General features: G+C 43.7%; 1 protein-coding gene across 1 annotated transcript; it reads right to left on the bottom strand.

Annotated features, from left to right (window-relative positions):
- Positions 1-683: 683 nt before the first annotated feature.
- Positions 684-10,768, bottom strand: Ptger4 (prostaglandin E receptor 4). Its single transcript, XM_051182498.1, is given in 3 exon segments — positions 684-2,499; positions 9,810-10,745; positions 10,748-10,768. Coding segments are annotated over 3 exon segments (1,548 nt in total). The 3' UTR covers positions 684-1,908.
- Between the last annotated feature and the right edge of the window lie 6,489 nt (positions 10,769-17,257).

A 17,257-nucleotide genomic window follows, 5' to 3' on the forward strand; every position in this document is an offset into this window, starting at 1 on the left:
TTGACATTTTAATAATCATGTTATTTTAAAACGTTTAAAAATTCATTTTATCTCATTAAGGGGATAATTAATCTTTCTATCTCTTTAGCAGAGCTTAAAGTGGACCCTACTTCCTGGGGGCATGTCTCTTGGCCAAGTGATTGACATGGTCAACTGGATTAACTCAGGAGACATGGCATGTCTCCATTCTCCAACTAGATATAATGTATTTTTCTAGAATTCACCCCTATGCAGTCAATTCTTGGCTGCCACGAGCATCTGATGGGTCTGGCCCACCTGTTGGAATCCTCACTCAGAAAGGCACGACTTTTCCTTTTTTGTCTTTTCTGTTTCACTCTTTCAGAAGTTAGCTGGAGTCTGAGGGTGCTTTTTCTGGTACATTGGTCTCCCTTTCTCTCAAATTTCTCCCTACTGTGTGTGGCTGCTTGTCTGCCATGTGTCTGACCTCCATGCCCACTCAGCTAACATGCTATGGCCCCTCTGTCCTTCTCTGGGCAGCTGGTGAGATTTACAACTTGCTGCCATGGAGTTTTTCTTCAAAATCTAATTAAAGTGTCTTCAAGCTTCGGATAAAACAAAAACAACAACAAAACCTTTCAGTTTAAAAGGATATAGAAGACACCCCAAAATAAAACAGCAGCAAAATACCCCATACACAATTTCCAAAATTGAAGCTACAAAACTCAGATGGAATGCAATTATTTATTGTAATCTCCAGAATAATTTCAGTCAGTTCAACTACTCGTTAACCCTTATCAGTATCAGGCTCAGAATTCATTCACAACCAAGCAGTTCACAAGAACACGTTAAGCAACAAAACATGCCTATTATTTCTCCAAGAAAATGCCTCCAAACATAGGTACAGTATTACTGGGTGTCACAGAAACCTGCCAGTGTCTTGACACACACCACAGAGTGGAGGCCATACCAGAGAGCCATCTTCCTCTTTAAATCAGAAAGCATGCTGTCAGACGTTCTGTTGGCAAGTAAAACTACACAGGCTTTCAGGACAGAACAAGCTACTTGGACTTCTTATAGTACACACTTCAATGATGGGTAGCTAGAGACTTTAAAAAAGTATGTTACAGCTTTAAAAATCCAAATCAGTGGGGACAAAGGTTGAAAATATTTACCAGCAATGTTAGGTACTCCTGAATCACAGTTTCCTGGATAAATAAATGTAATATTATGCTTCTAATTTTTCATTATTACATATAGCTTGGAAAATATATATTTTAGGTTGCTTAATTTTCACATCTTAAATAATCTCTTTTTCCTTTGATAGTACTAAACTCTTTTAAAAATTTATATCTATTTTATAGATATTAGTTTCGCTCTTTTCAGTACTTTGGCCCGACTTGTTTATGAAAAAAAAAATACCATTGACAATATTAGCTGGTTATACTGGCAGGAGAGGGCATATCATAATTTTCTTATACCTTGTATTAACAATAAACCTTCTCACAGAGAAGAACATAAATACCTTAAATTACATTTCCAACAATAAAAATTCACATTTCATGCTTTAGTGAGACACTTAAATCAGCTGTAAGATAGTCCTCAGAGTTTGGGGTAGAGCCCTTCCAGTATCCGGACCTCTGGCATGTGCCAAATCGAAAGGTCTGATGTTACAGAAACAGCATAGCTTCTGCCATCCTCCTATCCAGTAGAAAAAGCTGTCAAGGTGCAGCTGCAATGATGAGACACATCAGAGTGGCTACCAATGTGCTTCAGGCCTGGGCACTCAAGGAACTCATCTGCTGCACTGGAGAGTACTCATGCTTGAATGTTCTCTGCTAGGAGTCGCAGACCAACACAGCCCTTCTGAGTACAGCTAAACACGTGTATGTCTATTGCACAGGATTTCATCAAGTTCCCAGAACAGTGCTCCCCGGACCCCTTTAGCTACTATATACATTTTTCAGATAAGTTCAGCGTTTCACTGGGGAACGTGACTTGCAGAGAGTTTCCTTTAGAGGCGGGCTCTTCCCTGCCGCTCCTACCGACCTCATCCACCAACAAGACACTCTCTGAGTCCTGGCCCTGGGAGGAGTCCGAGGTCTCTGATATTCGCAAAGTTCTCAGCAAGGTGGTGTCTGCTTGGGTCAGGCCCATGCCATGCACACCTGGAAGCAAATTCCCGCCTCCAAGGCTGCTTTCACTTAGGTCTGGCAGGTACAGGAGAGTCTGAGATGTGCTGGTGATCTCCCTCAGCTCCCGGGAGAGGAAGGAGCGAGAGTGGCTCGACATGGCAGAAGATGTCCTCCGACTCTCTGAGCAGTGCTGCGCCGACCCATCTCTGCCGGACCCTCCTATGCGGCAGAAGAGGCACTTAATCTTCTCTATGGCTTTACTAAGTACAGTCTTCCGCAGAAGGATATAGATCCAGGGGTCCAAAATGGGGTTCACCGAGGCAATTCTGATGGCCTGTAAATCGGGGTTTCTGCTGATGTCTTTCACCACACTTGGCTGATATAACTGGTTGATGAATACTCGCACCTGCACAGATGAGAGGCCGACGTTGAGATTTTAATAATTAAGCCATTTGGCAAAAACCTTTTAAATGCTGCATTTACCTTTGCAGCATGACGTGATGCAGCTGTTCTTATGTGGTAATGCCTACTTCGCAACTGCAGTTTACACAAGTCAGTTACTATATTTTAAAAGAGACTGATTTTGTAAGTCAATTAACCACATAATCATTACAAAATACAGAGGCGCTTATGCCTTTACATTCAAAGAAAATACTTTGTACTTTTGAACCAACATCAGTGTCTCCTGTTAGCCAGAATGACCAGAGCATAGATATTCTCCGTGTCACTCCCTATTCTCCATAATTATTATCTTGTGCGATTGTTTCTTGAACAAGACATTTTTTTTTTCTAATCCATTTCCTCAACAGTATTTCTCATGGGAGCTGGCATTGCAGTGGCTACCCAAATAACATTTCCACTTGCATTCCCTCCTCCAAGCTGCCCCAGAAGATTATTTCTGAAGTATATATGCTATCTGCAGTTTAGCTGCTGAAAAGCCTTCTCATGGGCCAGTTTTGCACATCTTCAAGACAGGGTTCAACTGAATTCAGCAACTATTCCACCCCTCCTCTGTGCTTCTAAAGCCTCAAGAACAAGCACACACACAAAGTATCCTGGTTTCTTCCTTCCAGATATGTTCTGTACCAAAGTCCTTAGTGGTTCATGGTAGCTGAGCAAGTTCCTCCTTTTTTTCTCAGCTGATGTCTTTGTTGCCTGAACCTGGAAGGCTCTCTCTCTCTCTCTCTCTCTCTCTCTCTCTCTCTCTCTCTCTCTCTCTCTCTCTCTCTCCCTCTCCCTCCCCCTCTCTCTACTAGGCTGTCCATCCTTCTCAGCTCAGTTTCCCAAGTGCTGGGATAAACAGGTAGAAACTAGAGACTGAAAGTGTTGAGGAACTTTTGAAGCTCTCCCCTGTCCTATTAATGATCTGGTCTAGTTTCTAGATTTTATTGCTATACCAGGATGGATTCATGTTTAAAATTTATTCTTGGTAATGAGGTCATCACTGGAAAATATTACAGTCTGTATTTTATTCACATTCCACAAAAACCTGCTTAGTAGCAAGCCCTATGGCAGGATTTCCGTGAACCTGACACTTTAAGCCTCTAGAGGGCAGTGTTGCTTTACTCTGGAATGCCTAGCACCTCCATCTCTTGGGATGCATTTTGCACAGGTATTTTCCAAGAAGCTTTCAGAATAGAGTCTTGGTTAAGTTTGGACTTTGAATTATATATACATATTTATCTGCTGGTTGGTCCTCCACTACAACCTCGAGGGAAACATAGTTATCCCTGAACAGTTAAAACAAACAAACAAAGAAACAAGCAAGCAAGCTGTGGCTCCTTAAAGCAAGTCACATTTTCTTTTCAAATTTCTGTGATACTTTAAAACGTAAATGTTGTGAAAAATTGATTACATGTTTTTACGATCAAAACTAACAAGGAGCTAGGAAGAAATCACCTTTGTATTTCGTTTTATATGCAGCTATAATTAAATTTGACTACTACAGAAGGGAATGAAGGAAGCTATAACTTTTTAAGTTCTATTTTAGAGTTCCATGGGTGCTTACAATTGTCACAAGCCCCTGGATCTCATCATCTTGTGTCTTGATAAAGGAGTGTTTGTGGGGTAGCATATGGATGAGTATAAAACACAACATTCCAGGCTAGGGTTATAGCATGGTAGAGAGCACTTGTCTAGCATGTATGAAGCCTCGGGATTAACCCCCAAAACTTCAGAATAAATTCAATACACACACCCCAATTCTAAATTAATATAGAAATTCTCAGAGGTTAATCAAATTACTTTCCGAGTAACCAAATGGATGGACTTGACTTTGCCTCCTAGTCTCAGTTTAGTTTCAAATAGAGTAAGGAAAAAGAAAACCAAAACCCGGGGGCATTTTATAGCATTTGAAAGAAATACAGCAGCTCTGGCTTCACTTTGAAGGCCACTTGCTTTACAGAGTGAGTCCCAGGATAGCCAGAGTTACTCAGAAAAACCCTGTCTTGAAAAATTAACCAACTAATCATCATCATCAACAATAAAACAGCAAACAGCACACACACACACATCAAAAAACAAAAAAAACCCAACTTGATTTCCTGTCCCTGAAGAGCAGTGACAGACTGGGGAGGAATACCTATAGCAGCACTTTTCTCCACCCTCCTCCAGCAAGCCCTAGATGTTATATAAATAAATAAATAAATCGAGGCGGTCTGCAGTTATGAAAGCATGTGTTGCTGATAAAACAGAACCTCTGAGTCAGAGAGGGGAAAATTCTCAAAACCTTACTGGATACAAACAAGGCTCCTAACTTTCTTCCCTTTTGACAATGAGCAACTGCAGGCTTGGTGAATGTAACTTGTGCCTGATATTGGCAATGATTCCAAGATTCTCAACTTCATAAGACTGATTAGACACTAAGCTTAGGGACTCTGGAATAGGATTTGGAGACGATTCAATCAAAACTAGAAGGTATGCTTGCAGGAAAGTTCATGGGAGGATATATGGTAGTGTGGTAATGCCCAGGATTTGTTACCCAACTAGCTTCTCTGTATTTTGGACTTTACCATTTACGAATAAATGTTTTTGTTTGTTGTTTTTTTTTTTTTTTTTTTTTTTTTTGGTTTGCTTTTTTGTTTTTGTTTTGAGACAGGGTCCCTCTATGTCGCTCTGTCTGGTACGAAACTTGCAGAGTAGATAAGGATGGTCTGGAACACATAGAACTCTGCCTGCTTCTGCCTCCCTAGTGCTGGGATTAAAGTCAAGCACCACCACCAGTTCAGGCTATGCATAAATTCCCTAAGTGCTTAAAATAGTGCCTAGGATTTAACATGTTTTTTTTTTGTTTTTTGTTAGTTTTTTTTTTTTGTCACTTACTACTTTCCTTTTAACACATATGTAGAAACATGACCACTCTGGACTATACTGATGACTGCAGGTAAAAGTAGCTTTGGAGTATAGTTGATGGCTGCTATTAAAAATGTGTACTTCCACCAGCCTGGTCTACAAAGCAAGTTCCAGGACAGCTAGGGTTGTTACACAGAGAAACCCTGTCTTGAAAAAAAAATGTGTACTTCCCACTTAATATAATATGTTTGAAGAGAATGATGAACTCTTGACTAGACCGATGCAATAACCAATTGTCTGGATAGAAATGCTGTCCAGTAAATGGCAGGATCTGAAAATGTATTTGAGCATGTGGGCTACTTGTTCTGTTCCAAACAAATGAAAGGAATTGTCTGTGTGTACTCTGTTATCTCATTGCCTTGTGAAGAGTCCAGAATCGATACAGCTGTTACTAGAAGGTCTTACCACCTTTTAAATAATGGGTCATGGAAAATGTTCTTAACTGAGTAGTGGCATGAGTCTATATTTCATGGTCCTTCTAGATCACTAACTGGTCATCCACTGCATGCAAGTTACTTCATCCCTAGTATCCCTAATATCTACATTGTAAATTTTTTTAGAAGTCCCCCTCCCCCAGCCATATTCCTAATTCACAGCTTTAACACTTCAGTTCTAGGGGAGGAAAATGTCTTATATTATAAATATTTAATAAAACCAAAGTTTGATATGTCAATAAGGATCTGAAGAAGGTTACATTCCCAGGCACCTAGGTAGTGGCAGTTCTTCATCTGTGGTCAGGGAAACTGAGGTACTGGGGGGTTGGAAACACAAGATGACTCCATGGAGAAGATTCCAGTAAGTTGCTGGGTTTGGTGAAATTGTTTTTATAGGCTACTCTGCAGTCATCCAAGTCCTTCTAAAAGGCCTGCCATTTCAAGTTGTGACTCAAAAATTGCTTCTAGGGATTGTAGTTTTTAAAAAATCTTAGCCATGTTTATTAGAAAAGCGATCAAATGTGTGTGATCTCACTGTAGTGGCATCTAAATTAATCACATTATTTTTACCTGTGTACACACTTTCTGTTCATATGATCATCTGAAGGGCCCACTTCCAGTTTGCCTTCTACAAGATGTGTTCCTGTTTAAAGTTTCATCTGCTGCTGATGCCTCTATAGTGACAACTTGTTTACAGCAAGCAAGCAAAGAAACACAGCAAATTATCTCCCCAACCAAGGCAGAAGAATAATTAATTTGGCATACTACTGGTAGCTCAGAGGAATAAGAAAGAGAAGGAACAAATAAGCAATAAAAATGTCCTTGACTTGCCTGCGAGGGGAGGGAAATGCCTTTCCCAACTTGACACTCTAGCTCTCTAGCCCCAAGGCAAAAAGATCTTATATCTCAACATTAGTATTATAACTGCAAAATTAAGTACCAGGAATCGATCTAGTTACTGTATTTAATATGGTGTCCTTACGAGTTCATGTTGATTGCATGTTTCTCAAGAATTCAAGATATTTATATTTATCTTAAGCATGTAAGCATGTACTTTCATTTCTTTAGCTTCTGCTCTGAAAAAAAAAAAGAAAAACCACAACCCAACTCCAAGACCAGTTATAAATAGCAGAAAGGACAAAATGACAAAGACCATATTTCTACCAAATGTTCCCTGTGCTGTAGTCTGCTTATACTTTCTGTTCATTGATTATGACCTGTGGAGAATTTTGCAGGTTTGGCACATTCATTATGTCCACAATGGAATTCTCAGCCTGTCTCAACTTTAATTTTCCAGACTCGGCTCCATTTTGCATAACAAATTAGAATGTACTTTTCATATTAAATTTAGGACCAACCATCCTGAAAGAGCTAATCCACCTCTTCCCATAGATCCAAAAGACAAGGCTGCTTCGCAGTGGCTGCCTATCTTCCTTCTCTATATTGTGTGAAGCTCTCTGGAAGTCCACATGAGCCGTGTTTGCTCTGCCAGGTAGACTTCTGCTTCTGAAAGTAGTGAAAATGATCCAGAGTGTTTCGCTTCCCTCCAAAGGAATTAGCACTCACTTTTATTCAATACTGTTAAAGCAGGTGCTTCGTCTTCCCTTTGAACTGAAAGTATGCCTAACTGCTTTAACCGTCAGGGAGCTCTCACAGCTTTAATCTCTCTTATTGTCTGAATATATGAGAAACGTGAGGTCAGGGCTGTAAAATAAGCCAAGAAAGCTGGTAACTGTGACATTTCCTTTTGATTATTTCAATAATTACTGAATCATGGGGGATTGCATGGGTTCTAAGGCTCCCCATTACTTGTCACAACTTTTAATTTAAACTGACCTCTGAAAAAGTAGATTTTTTTTTGTAGTTCAAATTCAAGGCTAAAATCCAAAGCCACTCTTATTTATTTGATTAGTTATTTCTCATAAAAGCATTCAGGCTCTTGACCAACACGATCACCCCTCAGCCGAGTCGGTTTCAGCTTTCAAGTAGAGAGTATTTAACATCAATACCTGGTTCTGACTTTCTTTAGACTGGACAGTATTTTTCTTTGGCTAAAATGTGATTAACATGCCAGTCATAAATATAGCTTCCGGTCCTCACATAATTTCAGGCTTTGTCATAAATGGCCCTGAACCTGAGGGCCAGGTCAACCCATAGGATTAGTTTCACATGCCTCTCCACAGGACGGAGGACACTTTATTGGTAGCTCCATGTGAATCAGTAGCATCACATGCTCATTTCTAACCAAAACATTTGGAAGCATGTACATGGTTACTAATGGCCTAGCTCCGATTCCTCTGTTCCACGAAGTGGACAGCCTGTAAATTACAACTACTCACTTTGTCATTTACTCTCCTGTAAAATATAAGGCAGAGAGGCTAGAAGCCTCAGCAGAAAAGGGTTCTTCCCTTCCAACTCTCACTTTATTTTGAGTTGACATTACAGACAGTAAAATATATTTATGTGGCTCAAGTGTGACTTAACTCTGTAAATTACATTAGGTTCTGGGATGGCTTAAAGGCCCTTCTGGCCAGTCATATTTACTTCTGTTTATACAAATTGGCAAGAAGCTACTGTATGCTGGCTCTCAGCCACCACTAAGTTTCTTCCATTTACAGTCACTTTTGTAAGAGATAAAAATATTTTTGTATCAAAGATCCCTAGTAGTATTAATGTGAGAAAGAAAAGAATAATAGCCCATTAAGTTTATTTCCACTTGCTTCCAGTGAACATGGATAGTGATTTCTTTTTGAATAGGTGGTTTAGAATCTCCAGGAACACAGTATTTTGACAGATAGAATTTGGAGCAAGATAAATCCTAGGTGAACAATCGTGTTCTCCCACCAACATGTGTCTAGTGCATTCTGCCAAGAACAGGTAAAAGCCGAGAACTTAAGAGACACCTCTCCATTTATATTTTAAGTGTTACTAAAGGCAACCTTAAAAGAGTGTGTTGCCTCAAAGATGAAGTGCACCAAAACACCAGCAGGCACTCTGCAAAAGCCCAAATTAGAAGAGACTGCAGTGGTGGGGTCTGGAGTCTGGTGGCCTAAGAGGAACTATCTCCATAAAGGAGAAATCGGATCTCTCCTGGTCAATGAGAATTAAAATGCAACACCCGATGCACATCAGCTTGCCCATACTTCCCAACTCCACTGTGCTTTCTTGGCTTGCAAAAAGAATAAGGAATTTGAATTTAGACATTACCCTGCTCAAGTGTCTTCTCAGGCATGACATGGTTTTGTGTGTGTGTGTGTGTGTGTGTGTGTGTGTGTGTGTGTGTGTGTAGTGGATGGATGGGGGGGGGTAGGCTGAGGGAGGGGGTGGGGAGCAGTTTGAATGCTTCTGTAAGATTATTCTAAGCAAGTCACTCTATCTCTTCCGTGAAGTGACTCCTGAGTCAGGCTTTTAAATAAAAACATCTCTATTCTAGCTTTAAAACGCCGTATAATCTAGGAAAAAGAAAAAGGCTTACAGAAATCAAAACACTCAAACCTGCACTCTCCTAAGGGATGAATTCAGCAGGGTTTATCACCCCTGGTTTGCTGGCTCTGGGGACCACAGAGTGTAGTGCTGGAGTAAGTAACCTTATAGTGAGTTGTCCCCATCCGCCATCTGACTGAGCCAACAATGAGGGTTCTGGGAAGATAAAAAGCAAAACATCAGGCTGTAAGGGGAGCCCAGGGGGCTGCCCAGGGGACCTCAGAACCCATGCTTTCGGGGGAAAGAACCTCAGGGGACCTAGGGGGAAATCACCTACCAAGCCTCCTTAGGGTCAAGACTTAGAAAGAAAGCCTGGGTCTGCTCAGAGGAGCTTTGAGCGGGTCCCAGTCCAGATCTGGAGGAAACTGTCACCGCCAAGGAATCGGGGGGGGGGGGGGGAAGCAGGGAGTGAGGGGAGAGAAGGACCAAGGGGACCTCAGACACTCACCACGAGCGGAATGGAGCAGATGAGCACCACCAGGGAGGTGGCGATGAGTAAGATGACCATCTGGATCTCAGCGCCCGCGATGCGCCGGAAGCTCCTGCGGCGGCGAAAGTCGCTGAGGCGCTGCAGGGCTGGAGAGGCGGCAGCATGGCCCCGACAGGCCGCCGAAGCCACTGCGGCCGCGGCGGCCGCGTGGTTCTGCTCCGTGCCCAGCGAGGTGCGGCGCATGAACTGGCGGTGCATGCGAAGCAGCGCGCCGCACACGAGCACATTGCAGAGCACGGTGGCGAGGATGAGGAAGGAGCTGAAGCCGGCGTACATGTAAGAGAAGGCGGCATAGGCCGTTACGTTGGTGGTCCAGTCGATGAAGCACCAGGTGCCGGGGTACTGTCGCTCAGACCTGCCCAGGCCCATGTTGGGCAGTGCGCAGAACAGCACGTTAGATGCATAGACAGCAAAGAGTGTGAGGCCGGCCAGCCGCTTGTCCACGTAGTGGCTGTAGAAGTAGGCGTGGTTGATGGCCAGGTAGCGCTCAATGCTCATGGCACAGATGATGCTGAGACCCGACAGGCCAAAGAAGAGTAGGATGAAGGTGCTGTAGTCACACAGTGCCTGATCCCCGGGCCATTGGCCCTTCATATATGTGGCGATGGTCACTGGGCTTACCAGCAATGTGCCTAGTAGGTCAGTGACAGCCAGCCCACATACTAGGGTGTAGAAGGTCGTCTCCTTCTGCTCCTTGCGTGACTTGCACAGCACTACGATGGCCACCAGGTTGCCCACGACCCCGAAGATGAACATCACTGCCGGAATGGTCACTGGGCTGTTCAGCCTCTCCGAGGTGGAGGAGAAGGACGCATTGACCCCGGGAATGGACATGATGATGGTCGGTAGTACACAGCTTTGGAGCTCACGGTTCGATCTAGGGATGGTGAGAGAGAGGAAAGGGAGAGGTGAATCATTTACGACTTGCAAGGTGTTAGACCCATAGCCCCAAATGCTACGTGTGTGAGACAGGGAGAGCAACCGGATCCAAATTCCCGATCTGTAGCCACCCACTAACTGTGGCTACTCAAATCCCTAAGCTCTGAATGCGTCCTGCCAAGAGCACCATTCTGCTGACATTAATATTTATACGCTGTTAACTGCCATTCCCGCCTACCGCCCCCCCTTCCATAGCCAAAATGAGCAAGACCCTTCTCAAGGGAAAAGTGACTCGCCAGTGATATTCCCGACAGAGTCGATAAAATTCTCATCGAAACAAGTTATGGACGACGGTTTGGGAAGCACATTCTGTTCTTTGATTCCCCGAAAGAGCCTGGCCATTGCGGCGTCCACGCAAAGACCTCCATCTCAACTTACCTGTATGTAGGGCGGGGTTAGGAGCTCGGTGCGCCCCTAGGCTCAGGCATCAGACGATCTGGACCTGCCTCTAACCTCAGCCATCAGTCTCTTCCCGCTCAGTGCGGAACTTGTCAAGCCTTTGCACACCCCCCCCCCTCCCTCAGAACCGGCTCTCGGTAGCTGCCAACTTTCCGGAACTGAGGTCGGAGGATCGAGCTTTCAAAAAGCTTAGAAAGCAAGCGAGGCTCGAGTGAAGACGGGTCTCGGGTGTCTTGTTGATTTACCCTCTCCTTCTTTTAAAGGCGAGTCTCAGCTTTGCAGAGTCCACAGGTCTGGTGCGGGAGGTCAGCGTCCAGGTGTGCCGCCACGCGTGCAGGTGGAGCGGAGCGCAAGTCCGGGCTCCCTCCTCCCCAGCCACGGACTGAACCGACAGTTACCGGAGACGGCGGCTGCCGTTGAGGCCGCTCATTGTGTTCTGGTGGAGGCTCGGGGTCCCCTGGGTCTGGGGCTCTGACCTAGGGCTGTGCATCTTCCTCTCCCGCTGCCGGGTTTCGAGCTTCGCTCTTGCCGTTCTAGACTCTGTACAAACTTTTCTGCTCCCGCAAGTTTCCCTGGCGGGGGCGGAGACAGTCAGCGCGCGGCCCGGACGCCCATTGGCTGACCTGGAAAGAGGGCTGAGCCAGTCTTCTTATGGCTCCGCCCGGGAACCTGGTGATAGGGGGCGGAGCGGAGAGCCTGGAGAGGTCTGGAGGGACCTGAGGGGCTGCTACCGGCCTGCCGAGACAGCTCCCATGCTTTCCCTCCTTCAGATATACCGAGAACCGCGCCGAGCCCCAGGGAAGTCCCTGCAATCGCTTTGCTATCCTGAGCTGGGCATTTAGTGAGGATGATGCATGGACCAGCGTCTAGTCTACGTCGCTCTGCGGGGTGGAGGAGATTAATTCTCTCACCTTCCACCAGCAGACCGAGCATGTGGGTCTTGGGATGTGGGCACAGTTGCGTTAGGACTCTAGCCCGGAGCGGCAGGGTGGAGAGGAGAAGTGGGTGTGTGGTTGTGTGTGGGTGTGTACGCCCGAGCTCTCCGGGTGGGACTTGGCAGACGCGTGGGTAGGTACCAGGCTTGGGCGGGGAGACGACGAAGAATCCATCCTCTCACCATAAAAGGAGTTACTTGGCAGTGCCCTAGCTGCCGCTGCCCTCAAAAGGGCACCAAAGCGGGGGCGGAGAGGAAGGCAAGTGACACAGAACTGCAACTTCTCCTGGCTTAGGTGGCAGAGTCTTGGGGCTTTGGAGAGACATGGCCGCAGTTACATCTGAGACTTAGTTGAGAGGAACTGTTTCACTGGAGAGACTGGGGAGAGCATTTTTTTTTTTTTTTTTTCCAGGAGGACTAATGACTCTGAAACAAGTGTAGACTGAGCCGCTTCTGCCTTCCTGTTGGGTTTCTGGTAGACGACTTCACCTGCAGGATAAGGGGATTTGAAAGTCAAGCAACTAAACGACTAAACATATATTCCAGGCCTTTTTTTTTTTTCTAACTCGGAAAAGGTTTATTTGCTTTTCCTTATTCTTTGGTTTATAGTTTGTTCGGCTTATTTGAGGAGGAACAATCATTTCTTAATTATCAACTTTCTACAAAAAAAAAAAAAAAAAAAAAAAAAAGAAAAAAAAAAAAAAAAAAAGAATTTAAGATTGGAAAACTCAGGGCCAAGTAAAACCGCTTCACCAAACCCTGTAAAGAGATGGTAGAATGGCTTTCTAAGCAATTCAAATTCTGGCTGAAGTATGCATGCTTACCATCGTACACAGTAACTAGGTGGGTTGGACCTTACATAAGTAGGCACTCCTTAAGTATTACTTCATGAATAAAGAAATATGCTAAGAATTTATCTGATTCTTCAGCTAGTGTAAGTAACAAATGTGAAATAAGAGAACCAAAGCGCATACCCGATTTTAGCTAGTTTAAGCCTATAAAAGTACCCAGAATTGTGCTTATTTGTATAAGGAAGCATGTGTGCATAGTAATACGGCATTATTCTGTGTGTAAACCCTTTCATCATGAACATCACAAGGGACAACATTCTTAACTGGTAGAAAAATCGGTGGTGATTGTTCATTTCTTTTCAGTTTGCTATTACCACTATAGTCATTTCTGTTGTCTGTGAGTCCTTCCGATAGTAATCTCTAGAATGATGTCAGCACAGGACACAACACCAGAAAAATAACGAGACAGAAACGGTAGCCTGCACCCCCATTCCTCATTAACCACATTGCATGATTGTTGCTCATGTTAGCTGGTTGTCAAAAAACCCATGAAGGGAAGAGATTATGTTTCCCATAGCCTGTTAATATACTCTTTTTTTTTTTTTTAAACTCCTGAAACGAAAAAGTTAAGACTGGTGTAGTGCAGGCTACAGTAGATAGTTTCAGGTCACACAGATGGTTCTGACTAAACTAGATAGTTCATAGAGCAAGCCCAAGCTCACAAACCTTGGACAGTCATTGGTTGGGAGTGGGAAGAAGAGAGACACAGAGATGGGAGGTAAGAGAGGCTATGGGAGAGAATAATAAGAATGCATCATATGCAGTTGTGAAATTTCAAAGAAAATTAGATTAAAAAAGACTGGTGGTGGGGTTGGAGAGATGGCTTAGTGATTAATGGCACTGATTGCTCTTCCCGAGGACCCCAGTTCAATTCCCAGCCCCCGCATGACAGCTCACAACTGTCTGTAACCCCAGTTCCAAGGGGACCTGACATCCTCATACAGACATACATGCAGGCAAAACACCAATGCACATAAAATAAAAGTAAATGAATTATCAAAAAAAAGACTGGTAGTATTATTTTTTTCATGACAGAATATAGTAAAATGGGCATAGAGGTACAGACCTGCACTCACAACAATTTAAGGAGTAACCTCCTCTTGCTCTTTCAATTTTACCTATTTTCAATGTGTTTGAGTATTTTGCCTGCCTGCATGCTTGTGCACCACCTGTGTGCCTGCTGCTTGTGGGGGCCAGAAAAGATTGTTGCATCCCTTGGATCTGGTACTACACAAGACAAGGCTGTATGTTGCTATGTGGATGCTGGGGACCAAAGCCAGGTCTTCTGCAAGAGCAGTGAGTGCTTTTGATCACAGATCCATCTCTCCAGCCCAGGTCATCATTCTCAAAACTTAAACATGGTCTTCAGAGGTAGAAATTGAAAGTTTGATCTTTGGCCATACTACCTCTAACATGTCTGCTTAGGAAACTAAGCAGGGTCAGGCCAGGTTAGTACTTGGAAAGGGAGACGTTGAAAGTTTGGGAAACATTTTATTTCCTTGGTTTGGGGAAATTGGGACAGCGGAGTCTAGTTTTCCTCACATTCTGCCAGGAATCCACATTGCAAAGGGGGAGACTTGCCATAATGTGGGTAATTCTTGTTACTGTTTGTATATTTCAGTGATGAGCTTTTTATTCTTTGCTCTGTGTTCTCCCTTGCAGTTTCTGTCTCATGCCTACCCCTCTGCATTGAAGGTTCAGTTCTTTGGAATTGTCATTAAATCCTCTCTGGAGGTTTGAATTAGTTCAAGAACTGATTGTGTGATTGTTCTAGTTAATTGTTTCAAGTAAATAGCTTAAAGTGAGAAGCCTTTTAAAACCACGGGCTGCAGTAGGATGCCATGGGCATATGCTTCTACCAGCTTGTTGGTGAACAGGTTTGGATCATCCCAGGATGAAAGGGACTGTGGGACAAACCAGATTCAGCTGTCAGGATTTGGGGAAAGGAAGAAATGACTTCTGGGTACAAAGGCGAATCAGGTCAGGCCCAACCTCTTTTAAAATTTATTTTATTATTATTATTTTTCCAACGTAACATTTTTTATTGATTCTTTGGTAATTTCACATCATGTACCCCAATTGTAATTACTTCCCAGTCTTTTCATGTCTATCCCCTCCCTTGTGACCATCCCAAAACGTAATAATAAAAATAATAAAAAAATAAAGAAAAAATAAAACAAATAACAGAAAAACAAGTTCAGTTTGTGTTATTTATATATTCACAGGATCATGGTTATTTTACTGTTTTTTAAGTGCATACTGTGTGTGTCTGTGTGAGTGTGTGTGCATGTGTTAATGCCAGAGGAAGTTAGTGACTCTAGATAATCTCTGGAGCTGGAGTTGCAGGTGGTTATGAGCCACTGGCCTGGGGGCTAGGAATGGAACTCTGATCTGCTAGAAGAGAAGCAGGAGCTCTTCTTACCTGTTGAGCCATCCCTGCAACTGCTGCTGCTGCTTCTGGTCCCAACCCTTTAATGAGTTCTCAGTGCATCCCCCCGGTACTAACATTCCTGTAGTTAAAAATAACAGGAGGTGTCACCGATTGTGTTTGTTTTTGTCTGTATTTCATGACTCATCAAAGGCATTGATCTCACTCAGTGACACAGTATCCTTAGACACAGTTGTCTTCCGGGGGAGGGGGGGTTCAGTGGATTACAAAAATGACACTGACAGGATCCTGGGTATGGAAAGAGGCCCTCAGTTACAGCTGTGGCCCTAATGGTGCCCCCCTTTTTAGTGGTTCATTTCAAGTGGGTGCTTCCTTAATCAGCTTCATTTTCTAAGTGTGAACTTTATGCTGAGTCTACCGCCTAGAGCTGTGACACATGTCAGTGCTGTGACTGACTCCCCCATTATCTTTATGTGTCAACAGAGCATAGCTGTGGAGGCTGCTCACCACAAGTGACTGCTGCAGGCTGTCTTCTGCCCCAGAAGTTGCACTTCTCAAAGCAATGGCTTTTTCTTCCTTCGTTCTTCCCCTGGTTTCTCTTCAAACAGCTCTTGCACACCTCTGTTGTGGTTTAGGCCAATGGCAAAGAAAAGAGACGACTCACTTCTGGTTGCTGCCTCTATTTGAAGGTCCAGGTGAACCAATAACATATTAATTCAGGGTTCTCTTCTAGAGGATGGAGGACCTTTGCATTAAGTTTCTGGCTTTTTTCCCTCACACAAATCTCGGTTTTATAATACTGTGAAAGGTACACAACAATGGGAACTACCATTCTCCACTTCTGGGGAGCGACCAAGAAATAACAGCAAGAGGCTGCATGTTCTGAGAAACTCTTCAACAGCCTTAGCTAACAACTCAAAAGGAGGCTTCTCATGCCTGGTATTTGGGTTGTTGTCATGGGGATTTGACTCTTGGAGAGAACACCATCAGCCCAGATGAGAAATGTTCAATCAAATTATATATTTGTACATGGAAACATGTGTGCAAACATGAGCTGAACAAAAATGACATCACAGACAGGCTAACTGGATGGGGAAAACCCCATGAAGCCTCAACCCTAACCAACCATGAGCAACTGAGGAGGGCTGGGAGAGGGAGAGGTGGTCTTCCTCGGGGAAGGACACAACATTTGGTAGGCCAGTGCCAAACACACATACGAGTAACACTATGTGGACTGAACAGGTTCTATTTAGAAATACATATCTATTACATACATACATACACACACACACACACACACACACACACACACACACACACACACACACACGCAGTAGCAACTAGTGACTAAAGAGCCAATGATTTGAAAGAGAACAATGAGGGGATTTATGGAGGACTGGAGAGAGGAAAGGGAAGGGGAAAGCAATAAAATCAGATTATAATCTCAAAAAGAAAGAGGATAAAAAGAACTCTCCAGTTGCTCATCACCACCAGTGTCGTGTGTAGCTCATCATGGCCACAACTTTCCATAGCACTCTCACATCTACATTCCTGCATAACTTTATGAGTATTTCCAGGAGGATGTGAGGGAGGTGACAGTTATGGCCAGAATTAACCAGGCCCTGTTTCAGCTTCCTCTTACATACACTGCTGGATGTTAATCCACAAACTATCTCTCATGGTGAATCGCAGTCCATGAAGCTGGGATGTAGCACAGTAACTGTGTTATACCCACAAGACAGTGGTTTAATGCCCTAGTCATCATCTAGCTCTTAGGTTTTTTCTATTCTTTCTTCGTTTTTAAGATTTATTTTTATTTTATGTGCACTGGTGTCTCACCTGCATGTGTTTCTCTGTAAGAGTGTCAGATCCCCTGGAACTGGGGTTACAGATA

The sequence above is a fragment of the Phodopus roborovskii genome, unplaced genomic scaffold (genome assembly GCF_943737965.1).
Source record: "Phodopus roborovskii unplaced genomic scaffold, PHOROB, whole genome shotgun sequence".
Lineage (NCBI taxonomy): Eukaryota > Metazoa > Chordata > Mammalia > Rodentia > Cricetidae > Phodopus > Phodopus roborovskii.